Source organism: Ictidomys tridecemlineatus, chromosome 2 (genome assembly GCF_052094955.1).
Source record: "Ictidomys tridecemlineatus isolate mIctTri1 chromosome 2, mIctTri1.hap1, whole genome shotgun sequence".
Classification (NCBI taxonomy): Eukaryota; Metazoa; Chordata; class Mammalia; order Rodentia; family Sciuridae; genus Ictidomys; species Ictidomys tridecemlineatus.
In genome coordinates, this window is record NC_135478.1 from 119576149 (window position 1) to 119589103 (window position 12955).

At 43.0% G+C, this 12955-nt stretch overlaps 1 protein-coding gene across 4 annotated transcripts in view; it reads right to left on the reverse strand.

The window, feature by feature from the left end:
- Positions 1–9001, reverse strand: part of Ascc2 (activating signal cointegrator 1 complex subunit 2) — a 42820-nt gene extending 33819 nt beyond the window's left edge. For 2 of the 4 annotated variants that reach the window (XM_013363228.4, XM_005336065.5), the window contains exons 1-2: positions 8864–9001; positions 3576–3673 (exon numbers count right to left, since the gene is read on the reverse strand). In XM_013363228.4, the coding sequence (XP_013218682.1) occupies positions 3576–3656 (81 nt within the window). In that variant the 5' untranslated portion in view covers positions 3657–3673; positions 8864–9001. The remainder of the gene's footprint in view (positions 1–3575; positions 3674–8863) is intronic. The other 2 variants (XM_040291970.2, XM_040291969.2) reach the window with 2 other exon arrangements.
- Positions 9002–12955: the final 3954 nt, after the last annotated feature.

The following is a 12955-nucleotide window of genomic DNA, read 5'->3' on the forward strand; positions in this document are numbered from 1 at the left end:
CTCTGTGCTCACATGTGACACTTGTTGAACAGCATCAAGAGTGCTTTCAGATCAGCACTTGTTGGGGACAAAGAGAGAAGACACAGACTAGAGAAGGGCACAAGGAGACTTTTGTTTTTAGTTGTTAGTGAACCTTTATTTTATTTTTCAAATATTTTAATTGTAGTTGGACACAATAACTTTATTTACTTTTATGTGGTGCTGAGGATGGAACCCAGGGACCCACACGTGTGAAGTGAGTGCTCTACCACTGAGCCACAACTCCAGCCCCAGGACCTTTATTTTTTTTATGTATGTATATGTAGTGCTGAGGATTGAAACCAGTGCTTCATCCATGTGAGGCAAGCACTCTACCACTGAGCCACAACCCCAGCCCAAAAGGAGACTTTTGGGGAAGGTAGAAACGTTCATTGCCTTGATTGTGGTGATGGTTTTGTGGGTATATACCATGTCAAATTCAATCAAGTTGTATATTTAAATATGTAAAGTTTACTGTCCTTCAATGATACGTCAATAAAATTACATAAAAAGGAGTGCCTAACTTCTCAACTGTGACCCCCACTAGCTACAGGTCTTGGGAGCAGTCAAGAGCTTTTCCCACCTTAGCATCCCCAGTTTCTAGAACAGTGTCTGGTAATGAGTGGACTTTCTATATTCATTTTCTTGCTGGGCAAAGGAATAAATGGAGGTTACCAATGACCAGATCTTGCCAAAGTCTTTGAAGGTCCTTGAATACCAAGCTCAAGAGCAGGGACTTCTTTTTTTTCCTTGTAGGTAATGAAGGAAGATTTCAGAGAGGGGAGCAGCAGTTGCGCCCTCTCTCCTACCCAAGTCCATCCCACCTTTCAGTGAGCCTGGCTTAGGTCCTATCTGCTCTGTGAAGCTATAAGAAAATCTGCTGCCCATCAGACTTTCATGTATCTTATAAGGAACTCTTTTGCACTGTTTTCCAAATGTTCTTATTGTATGAGACTTGTCTTCAGGAGCCCAGTCACCCATTCTGGCACCAGACTATGTCTTGTGGGTCTTCACGTATTTGCTATTCGAATAGTAGCTACTCAATAAATGCTGGTTCTACGTACCATCCTGCTAGGGGTCTTCTGTTCCCAACTTGAGACTTAAGAGACAAAATAGGGCAGGAACATATTTCAAGACAATTCTTTAGGATTGTGCCTGTAGAATAACATTCTTCAGTATGACCAACAAGATCCTTCCTCAACCAGGCAGCTGTCCTTCTCCATTCATCCCTCTTCTCCCCATTCAATGTTGCTATTGTCATCACCACCATAACTGCAATTTATTGTGTGTGCCAGGTTCCACGTACAGTGTTAATTCACAAATGTTTCAATTAGTCCTCATAGTCACCCCACACAGTTTGGCCTATTATTACTCTTTTTGGATCCTGGCTTAGAGAGGTTAAGTAATATACCAAATATGTGTGAGATTAATGAGAAGCCTGTGCTCATTCGCTCTGCTGTACTGCTGCCACTTACAGTCACTAGTGGTTGGTGTAAGAGTCAGGGTCTCTCAATACTCTGGCATTGCAGACTTGAGTCCTTCAGCCAGGTCCTCCCTTCTGCCACTGCTCTGCCCAGCTAGTGCTTATTTGTCCTTCAATGACCAGTGCTAAATTCCTTCCTCCAGGAAGTCTTCCCTGGCTGCATGTGCCTTCCTGTTACCCTAAGACCTTCTGTCACCCCCCCACCCCCACTGATCTAGAGAAACAGCCATAGGTTTTGACTCATGTCACAGCCTGGCCTTCCTTCTATCACAACCCTGATCACACTGTCAAAAAGCTACTGGTCTGTTTCTCTCCTAGGCCATACACTCCACAAGGGCAGGGACTATATCCTTTCTCTTTGTAGCTCCAGCACCTGGCATTAGGTCTTTCATTTACTGACTGTTTTCTGAGAGCCTAATATGCACCTAGCACTGAGAAGCCAAGAGTAGAGTAAAGGGAACAGGCCCCTGCTCTCTGGATCCCTCAGCTAACAGCCTAAGTATTCATTAAGTACATAGGAAGAATGGAGGTAGTAAATCAGACCCAACCACCCAAGGAGCCAGTCTCCACCAACACAGTCCAACAGAACTTTCTGTGACATCGGAACTGCATATCTCATATCTGGCTGGCCTATGCAGTAGGCCATTTAAATTTATTAAATTAATTTAATAAATATCCATTTAAACTTATTAATTAAAAATCCAGTTCTTGCCAGGTGCAATGTTGCACTCCTGTAATCCCAGCAGCTTGGAGGCTGAGACAAGAGGATCACGAGTTCAAAGCCAATTCAAAGCAAAAATTGAATAGCTAAGCAACTCAGTGACACTGTCTCTAAATAAAATACAAAACAGGGCTGGGGATGTGGCTCAGTGGTTGAGTGCTCCTGAGTTTAATCCCTGGTATCCACTCACACACACACACCCCCCGCCCCAAAATTCCAGTTCTTCAGTCCACATTTGTAGCAATAGCAACATTACAAGTGTTCAATAACTACAGGTGGTGATGACTTCCTCTTGAGTGGCTACCATACTGAACAGCACAGTTCTAGATTTTCTGATAAATATACTCCCTATATAACAAGGTCATGGAAAAGAAACAAGAGACCATATAACAGAAAGATTAAGAGCATGAGGTTCTGGGACCAGCCAAGCTGGGTTCCCATCCTGGTTCTTCTAATTTTTTAGTTTTGTGATCCTGAACTCTCAATTTCCTCATCTGTAAAATGGGGACAATCAAAATATCCATTCACAGGGCTGTGATGTGGCTTAAATGAGATAATCCAGGTGAAGTGTTTGGATAGGTTTGGCCCAGAGCAGGTATGCAATGAATGTTAACTACTACTATCAGTGACTGTTTAGGAAGTAATAAGAAGCTATCCAGATGGCAGGAAATAAAACACTTAAGTTGTGTTTCCCACGACTTTACTTTACGCAAGTCCCTGGAAAATACTTCCTCCCACCTTATTTAAGTAAGCTCATATGCTTGGGAAATCAACAAGTGAGTACAGGAACTCCAGTCTCTGTGACTATCTCCTTCTTTAGTAGCCTGGCACCTCTTTGCAGTTTTAATCTCTCTCTGCAGCTGGGAATCAACAGGTTCACAGCCTCCTTAGTTTTCAGTCTCACAAGCCCTTCTGGAGTCTCTGTACGTGGTGCTTCTTAACCCAGGTAAGATAAAAGACGGCCCAACCGCTGAAATCAGCATTCCCACCAAAATGTGGCCAGCCTGACACCCAACCACTCCCACAGGATCAAATCCCCAAACCTGGCTTGGAGCCAGATCCATTTCTAGCCCAGCTTGGGCTGAGTCAGAATTGCATTGGACTGATTGGAAATTAAATGCTTTGGGTGGGAAGGAGGAATTGGGGTGATGACATGGAAACTCAATTCAGGCTGCTGTTCGGAAGGAAACTTCTACACTGGGCCTGAAAGGGCCTAGTAGTGTCTTAGCTACTGAATTACTGACCATGGCCCTCAGGTCATTCTTGCAACATATAAGAAAGGAATTTACTTTTTGCTTCTGAAATTGCAAGATTGATAGTATCAGGCTGAACGGCCTCAAGACACCGGCTCACCAGTGCTGGTGAAGTCCTTGGTTTTCCTGTCTTCGGGTCCTTGTGAGTGATCTGGAGTTGGTCCAGGGGCAAAGCTGGCATTGTGCTGCGTGACCCTCCTGAAAGGAATATGGATGGGAAGAAGAGAGCAGACACACAAACTCCTGGGAACAAGACCTGTTCCAGGGCTCATCCCACAGCCAGTCAAAAAGCATCCATCCCTGGCCTTCTATGTTGCTCCTATGAGGGCCTCCTGATCCAGACAAAGTGATCTTTTCCCTGCCTAAAGCAGTAGTTCCCAACTGTAAAGGAAAATACTTCCCAGGTGACTCCTGCCCCCTTTGAGAAGTACTGACTAAAAATTCCTAAATTACCATCCTTCCTTCATTCTGGGGCCTCAACTCAGGACCTTGTGCATGCTAGGCAAGCACTACTATCACCCACCTACCACCAGTCCCATATATTATCTGTATTAACAGCTCTAGCTCTGCTCAGTAGCCTATGACCTCTGGGAAGACATTGCTTGGAGCTCTTCTCTTGCTACCTTTCCTGTGGCCAGAACAGGCCTGGAACAGATGTAACCTCATCAAATGTTTGATGAATGATTAACTATGAGGACACTCTTCTTATAACTCTCACTGGATCATAAGTCTTTTAAGAGTTAAGATCTTAGTTCTTTTAAGAGCCATGAGCCTTTTCTTGCTTGTACAGGGTGTTAAGATTTTACCTCTCTAGGCTTCAGGGAAAGTCTTGATGAACAGAAGGATAAAGGAGAAAAAAATTCAGAGAAACATGTCATCACAAGTTTCTCTTTACAGAAGCCTAAAGGGGTCTCAAAGCCAGGGACCTGGAGCTGAGAGTGTAGCTCAGTGGTAGACATGTGCTCAGCATATATAAGGCCCTGGGTGCAACCCTCAGCACCAAACAAAACAAGAATCCATGAGTGTCAGATCCCAGGACTCTTGTCTTCCCATCCAGTGTTCTTTTTACTATAAGCTTAGCCTGACCCATAAGAGGGGCACACTTGTTGGCTAAATCATGAAACAGCAGTGACTAAGGTCCCTCAAGAGACATGTGCATTAAAAGGCCAGCCTGGGGCCTCAAGTGACACAAAGAGCCTGGCATGGCGGTGCATACCTATAATCCCAGCAGCTCAGAAGGCTGAGTCAGGAGGCTCACCAGTTTCAGGCTAGCCTCAGCAATTTAGCGAGACTGTAAGTAATTAAGTGAGACCCTGTCACAAAATAAAAAAGGTTGGGGATGTAGCTGAATCCCCAGTATCAAAAAAAAAAAAAAAAGACACAAAGACAGATCAATCAAGGTTGAGAGGAGGAAATAATCACTGCTTGAGTCCTCAGACAAACTGAGGGGTGTGAATCCGCCATATTTTACCAGATGTCCTATATCTCAGATGTTAGGCCGTGCCCTGGTAATAACAAAGACAGACTAATAAGAATAGCAATATGGGGACTGGGGTTGTGGCTCAGAGGTAGAGTGCTTGCCTCACACATGCGAGGCCCGGGGTTCAATTCTTAGCACCACATATAAAAAAGTAAAAAATAAAGGTATTGTGTCCAACTACAACTAAAAAATAAACATTAAAAAAAAAGAATAGCAATATTTTTTTTTAAGAAAGAGAGAATTTATTTTTTTAGATTTCAGCAGACACAACATCTTTGTTGGTATGTGGTGCTGAGGATCGAACCCAGGCCGCATGCATGCCAGGCAAGCGTGCTACCGCTTGAGCCACATCCCCAGCCCAAAAATATGTTTTTTAGATAATGAGTGCTCTTCTAAGGGCTTTTCTTTACTCATGCTACCTTGCTTTACATATATTAATGTTTGCTACTCCAAGGATAATTCTATTTTATGTGTATGAATATAAACACGTATGTATCTTTATATACATAAATGTGTGTGTATGTATATATGTGTGTGTGTATATATATATATATATAGTGTGTGTGTGTGGTGTGTGTGTGTGTGTATAAATTTTGGTTTGGTACTAGGGATTGAACCCAGGTATATTTTACAACTGAGATACATCCCCCATCCTTTTTATTTTTAATTTTGAAACAGGTCTCACTAAGTTGCTGAGGCTAGCTTGTGATCTTCCTCCTCAGCCTTCCAAGTCACTGGGATTGCTAGGATTATAGGCAAGTGCCACCATGCCTGGAAGCCACTCTGATCTTCAAAGACTTTATGAACTGTATGGCCTCTATTATTATCCTCCTTTTATCAGTGAAGAAATAGAGGCTCAGAGAAGATAAGAAACCTACTCAGTCTCACAGTGAGCAGGTGGTGAGGCAGGGTAGCTCTTAACCATTTGGTATACTATGCTGTATACACTATGCTGTGTAGTGTCTAGTGGAACTTAGGGATGGGGTAGGGGACAGGAAAGCATTTCCAGAGGAAAGGTTAAAGAATCAGGAGAGGGAATATAGGTGTCACTCAGTGTAAAGCACTTGCCTAACATGAGTAAGGCTCTGGGTTTGACCCCCATCCCCATCACTGCAAAAAAAAAAAAAAAATCAGGAGAACCTCAGTAGTGTCAGTAGTGGAAACTAGCCAGGGAAGAAGCATGCAGAGAAAACAGCATAACAGAGGGAAGGAGATGTAAGCAGGTAGGTACACAGGAACCTTAGTTCTGGTCTGGTTTTTTGTTTATTTGTTTTAAGAGACAAGGTCTTACTGTATTTCCCAGGCTGGCCCCAAACTCCTAGGCTCCAGTGATCTTCCTGCCTTAGCCTACTGAGTAGCTGGGACTACCAGGACATGCCACTGTGTCTAGCTATGTATGTTACTTCTAATCAAGTTACTAACTTACTAGCCTCTCATAACAACCCAAATAAGGATCACAAGAATTACTATACTCAGATGTTCAAAGAGCATCCTGATTTACACAAGGCAAATAGATAAGTGGCCAAGTTGAATCTGATGCCAGTTCTTTTGCCTTGGCATTTAGGGTTCTTGTACCCAGCATGCCAAAATATATCCTTTTTTCCTAACCTCTAGTGATGCTGAGAGGACAGTTAGAAAAACTAGTGGGATCCAAATGCAGTGGTATGCACCTAGGATCCCTGCCACTCAGGAGGCTGAACAGGAGGATAGGAAGTTCAAGGCCTGCTTGGGAAACTCAGCAATACCCTGTTTCAAAAAAAAGGGGTGTGGTGGGGATGTAGCTCAGCAGTAGAACACTTTCCTAGCATGTGTGAGCCTTTGGGTTCAATCCTCAATACTGCAAAAACAAAAAAAGAAAGAAAAAAGAGGAAACTCTAATGGTTTCAAACCAGTGCAAAAGTCTAAATGATTCACAAGTCTAGTTATTTATAGGCTCACCTACCAGAGAGGGTAGTGGGAGTGTTAGGGGTGGAGGCTAAAGGTGGGGGAAAGAGTCATAACCGGAGGCAGCTCTCCATCATTTAAATTCTAGGACCCAGTGTCCAGGCCTAGACAGGTAGAGACAGTGCCTGCTTTCAAAAGAAATTCACTCCTACAAACCAGTATCTGCCAAGAGCAATTTAGGGTAAGGCTGGGGTGGTAATTGAAAACAGCTCTATATTCCTAGAACCTGGGTCCAAGCCTGGCTCCATGTGTTCTCACATATGTTGTAACTTCAAGACAGTTCTTTAATTTCTCTAACCCTTGATTTCCTCATCTATAATATTGGAATATTAACAGGAGCTGATCTTTTAGGGTTGCTGTGAGAAATGATTAATGCTAAGTGTTCAATACAATCTCTGGTACATAATAAGCACCCCATCACGTTTAGTTGTTGTTATCAGTCAAATCCCAACCACAGACAGAGTACTTTGGGCTTCTTCATTTATTTAGCAAACACTGACTGAAGGCATCCTGTATTCTGGGCTTATAAATGACTATCATTCAATGATGGAGCTATAATAGGAAATCACCAAAACTGGAGCTCAAAAGAAAAAGAAAGTCCCAGAGAAGATAATCTATAACCTGGATGTTGAAGGTCAGGAAGAAAAGTTGGGCATTCCAAACAGAATAAAAATGAACAAAAACTCTGAGCCATAAAAAGTATGGCTTTGAAGAAAGAGGGAGGCATCTGGTGTTGCTGAAAATGCAAGGTCAAGGAGAAGATGACAGAAGTGAGGAGAGAACAGCCAGATAGGGAATACAGAATCAGTTTAAAAAGAGTCTCGAATGTCATGCTAAAAATTTGCCTTTTATGTGAAGCAGTGACAAGTCACTTAAGTAGGGAAGAGACATAATCAAAAGAGATGATGATAACCTGCTGGCAGGAAAGTCCTATGAACTACCTGAGAACAAATACTAACGTATTATTCATCTTACCCATTCAGAGACTTTTCAGTATCTACGATAAAGTAGGCACCAATACCCAGAGAATACTAAGGTTCACAAACAACAGTCCTGATTCTGCCCTTCAGAGAGTTTTAGTCTTTATGGGAATGATGGATACAAATCCAAGAGCCAAACAAATAAAAACCAATAGCATACTATATAAAGAAGGCTCAAAAAAGCATTTAATATGGAGAAATGACTTGAGGGAAGGAGGATGTCAAGGAGTATTTAAGTTTTCATCTAAAGTATGGGTATAAGTTAACTAAGCAAAGATTAAACTTACTTCCAAAAGGACAAGAGACAATGATAATGACTGTGTCTGTGCCCATCACTGTATCCTTTATGTAGGCAGAACAACAGAAGCCAAAAAAGTTAGGAAAGGGCTTTCTTTAGGAAGGGAGCTGGGAATTCCAATATGAAATTCAAGCATCCCCAGGGATATTGTTGCCTCAATTTCTCTCACTGCCCTCACTCTTCTAGTCTCAATTTAACATTACTCTTCTCAGAAACCTTCTTAGATCGCTCATCTAAAGTAGTCAGTCTCCCAGTTACTGTTATATCTTTGATTATATTGTGTACTTATTTGTCATTGGCTGTCTCTACTTACTAGACTGCAAGCTCCATTGAGGGCAGAAGTCTTGTTTGCCTACTCTTTGCCTGGCACTTAGGAGGCGCTCAACAAGTATTTACTCTACGAATGAATGAACTCCAAAGAAACTAAAGCCCCGAATGCGGGGCGTGGGGACTATGGCTCCAAGGTCATTCTGGAGCCAAGTCTCAAACTCGAGGCTCCTGACTCTAGCTGACTAGCCTCAGGGGGCGGCTCACGGTCCCAGGTGGGGCTCACGTTCCCTGGGGCGGCTGAAGCCTCGGTCCCGCGGTGGAGGCCAAAGACAGGGGATGCCAAAGCCACCAAAGTGCGGCTGCAGTTCCTCCCGAGCCCAGGCCCTGCATCCGGCAGGGTACAGCCAGGAACTCACCTCGCCGGCTCCACTACCGGCGTTGTGCCGCCGTCGCCGAGGATCACAGTGACAGCTCTCGGAGCTCCCGCACTTCCGGGGTCAAACGGCTATTCCGCAGGCGCAGACAGGAAGCCCTGGCCTGGCCCCGCCCCCGGCGCTAACTGCCGCGGGGAGGCCAAGCCCGGGGCCTCGCCCTCATACTTGAAACTCCGCCTCTTCGAGGAGCCCGGCCTAGCGGAAGCCACGCCCCCTGCCCCTCCTGATCCACCGAGGCCGGGTTACGTGAGTTCATCTTTTGGAAAATCCAAGTACGGTATCCCTAACGGCTTCTCAAAACCCCGGGCTTTCCATCTCTTCCATCACCGTTTTACAAACTTAATGCAGAAGAGAAGTTTAAAACAAGTCAAAAGCATAAACATGATGTTCAGCGAAAAATGGCATGCCCTAAGTACTGACTGCGCTTTCATTTATAGGAAGTTCTAGAACAGGTACAACTAATGACTGGGGATGGGGTTATGGTTGTTCCCTCAGGCTGGTGAACTCAGCCCACAAGCAAGGCGGGGATGTTCCCTGTCTTCATCTTGGTGTTGGTTGCATAGACGGGTTAGAAGATTCATCAAATTGTACACTAAGATTTGTGCACCTTTCAGTATGTATGCAATACAAAATAGTTTGTTTGGCTTGGTTTTAAATCAGAAAGGCATCTTAAGAGCCGAATGCAATTTTTCCATAGAATATCTGAGGTATATGTAGGGTTAATGGTGCCCAAGCCTAGATATTGATCAGAATTATCACGAAAAGCTAGTTTTATCACGAAAAGCTGGCTTTATTTCAGTGCCTTGCACACAGTAGTGGTTCAAAAAAAACAATCATCTCCATTATCATTAGGATGTTATGGAAGCCCTAATGGAGCACAAAAAACAGTGTTAGGGAGTGTGAAATATTACCCAATACTCTCCTAGTGCCAGCCCCCACTGTCTCTCCTAGGACTCCAAGAAATGCTCAGTCCAGTGCCTGTACTCAAAGAGCTTACAATGCAAGAAAACCAACAGCTTTGAGACAATGTGATAAATGAAGATCACTAAGGAAGAAGGGGATATGGATTATAAAAGGGGGGTTGATGATTATATATTGCTTCACAACAAAGTCCATAACCTTTGCAGCTTAGAACAACACATACTTATTAGCTACATTTTCTGTGGGTCAGGAATCTGAATATGGCTTAACTGGTTCCTCTGCATCCAGATCTCCAATAAAGCTGCAACCAGGGCGTAAGCCAGAACTGTAATCTTATCTGGAGACTCAATTAAATATGGATCTGAGCCAGATGTGGTGGTGCATGGCTGTAATCCCAGTGACTCAGGAGGCCAAGGCAGGAGGATAGCAAGTTTGAGGCCAACCTCAGCAACTTAGTGAGGCCTGTCTTAAAATGAAAAAATAAAAAGTGCTTAGGATGTGGCTCAGTGACTAAGTGCCTCTGGGTTCAATACCTAGTACCAAAAATAAAAAAGGATCAGCAGAATACACATGCATGTAATCCCAGTGCCAGCAGAGGTGGAGGCAGGAGGATCACCAGTTCAAAGCTAGCCTGGACAACTTAACGAGCGAGACTCAGTGTCAAAGTAAAAAAAGTTCAATGAAGTGACAAAATAAGAAAAGTTCAAGGTGTAACTAATAAAGCATCCTGAAGTTCAATCCCCAGTAACACACACACACATACACACACCCAGACTCTGCCTTTGAGTTAACATGGTCTGGTTGGGGATATAGTTCCCAGTGGCCGAGTACCTGCTTAGCATATGTGAGGACCTAGGTTTGATCTCCAGCATCATATACATACACAAAGACAGGCCATGTTCAAATGGCCATAGGCCAAATTCAGTTCCTTGAGGGTTTTTGGACTGAGAGTCTGAAGTCCAATTTAGATTTTGGTTAAAGACTATTCTTAGTTTCTGATCACATGGCCTTCTCCAGTATAGTAAATTGCTTATTAAAGCTCTCAATCTGAGAGAACAGTCAGAAGCATCTGCTAGCAAGACAGAAGTTGCACACTTGCCTAATTATGAAAGTAGTGTCACCTTTGCCATGTTGTATTAGTTAGAAGCAAGTCACAGGCCTTGCCCACAGGCGATTATACAAGGGCATAAATACTAGAAGATGGGGATCAGTAAGGGCCATCTTAGAGTCTTCCGATGCCTCAAGGACACAGAACATTACATACCCAGGTCTGCAGCAGAGGAAGTAGAGGTGCAGGGAGGTAAAGTCAACTGTGATAGTAATGATCACATCCATCATACCCTTACTTCATCCAAGGCAATGGACTGAACATAACACATATGTTATTTCTTTGACTCTTTATAGGAATTATAAGAGGTAGAAACAGTTATCATCCCCATTCTGTAAAGAGGTTTAAAGACTAGATTAGAGTCACACAGCTACTAAGTGCATAGAATAGGAATATAAGCATCTCTGTGGTTCCAAAGGCTTCCTCATAGCTTTTCCAAGAGCCTTTCCAAGCTCCAAAAGGCAAATTTGGGGGTCTGGAGTCCAGGAAGAACTCCGAGGTCAAGCGCCATAAGGTGTGTTAGGACAATGTATTCTTCCCTCTTTTGTTTCTTCTTCTTCCTCCTCCTCCTCCTCCTCTTTTTCGGGAAATCTGATCTCCTATTGACATGGAGGGGACAGAAAAAAGTGCTGGGAACTCTTTGGCTTTGTTTTTCTGTCACCACATGCATTGAACACACAAAAAACACAATCTTTGTCTTGGTGATCAGTTGGGAGGAAATAATTTATAGCAGCCTTTGGTACAGGGAAAATTTAAAATAGATAGGACTTCTGGAAAAACATGTATGTACTATTTCCATTTTTCCCTATCGGTACAAAGATATTCATGTCACTGAAGTTTTGGAGCTAAATAACATGACTATAAAAAGACAAAATATATCAAATAAAACAGTAACTTCGCCAAACATAGCTTAGTTTCTTCATCTTTAAAAGGTGAGTCATTAATGAGTCATTAATGCTCACCTCATCATCTTTAGAGGCTTCAATGAGGTAATACAGAGACAATGCCAAGCACATAGTAGGGCTCAAAATTTTTTGATAGGAAAGAAGGAAGGGCTGGAAAAAAAAGAGAGGGAACCAGAGAAGGAGGAAAGAAAAAAAAAGAGAGAAAGAGAGGAAACCTTATCTATTGGAGTTTTATTCCTTACATTTTAAATTTTTTTTCTTTTTTTTTTGCAGGGGATTGAACCCAAGGCCATGCATGAGCTAGGCAAGCCTCTTCCACCAAGCCTAACCCCCTTACATTTTTTTTATCTTTCTCTTTTGCCTGAAGAGATTAATAAGGAATGTGAGCTTACAAAGGAGACATCATTGTCTGAGCTAACGTGTCCAACTGAAATTAAATTAAAAAGCCAATTTAATAGGAGAAGGCTCAAACCATGCATAAAGTTTTCATGTAAATTATTCAGGCTGAAGAATTTCTTGGCCTGAATTTTTCTCCAGATGAAAAGAAAAACAACAAGAAGTAACTTACTTTAAAAGCAAATATTAGGGTTGGCAAAGGAGGGGAGCATCCATGGTGCTTATAGGCAACTAAATCTAAAGTAACTAGGAAGAGAACTGTCAGTAATTGGAACTAGAAAATCAGTATAAGAATATGTGGGTCTGAGTCCTTCCTGGCCCAGGCACTCTGAGTCACCTCAGATGGATTACTGTTGCTTTCCTCTGCTTTTCAGTCCTTTAGCAAGTGTGTGTTTACGGAGCACTTTTGAGGCTGGCCGTTGTGTGGCCCATCCTGTGTTAATTTCTTCAATTTTCTCACCAATAGCACTTGATTTCTCCTTAGGGAACCATCCCTCCCACTTCAGTCCACGTAGAGAAAGTTGGCTCCTTAACTAGTCTTATCATTTGGATCTGGAATGTCTCTAAAGGTCCAAGTGTTAAAGGCTTGGTCCCCCATGGTGGCACTATTGGGAGGTAGTGGAACCTTAAGTAAGAGTTTTTAGGTCATTGGAGCATGCCCTCACAGGGGGACTGTAGGACCCTAGCCTCTTCCTCTTCTTCTTTTGGTTCCTAATCATGATATGCCACTACAGGTTCAAAGCA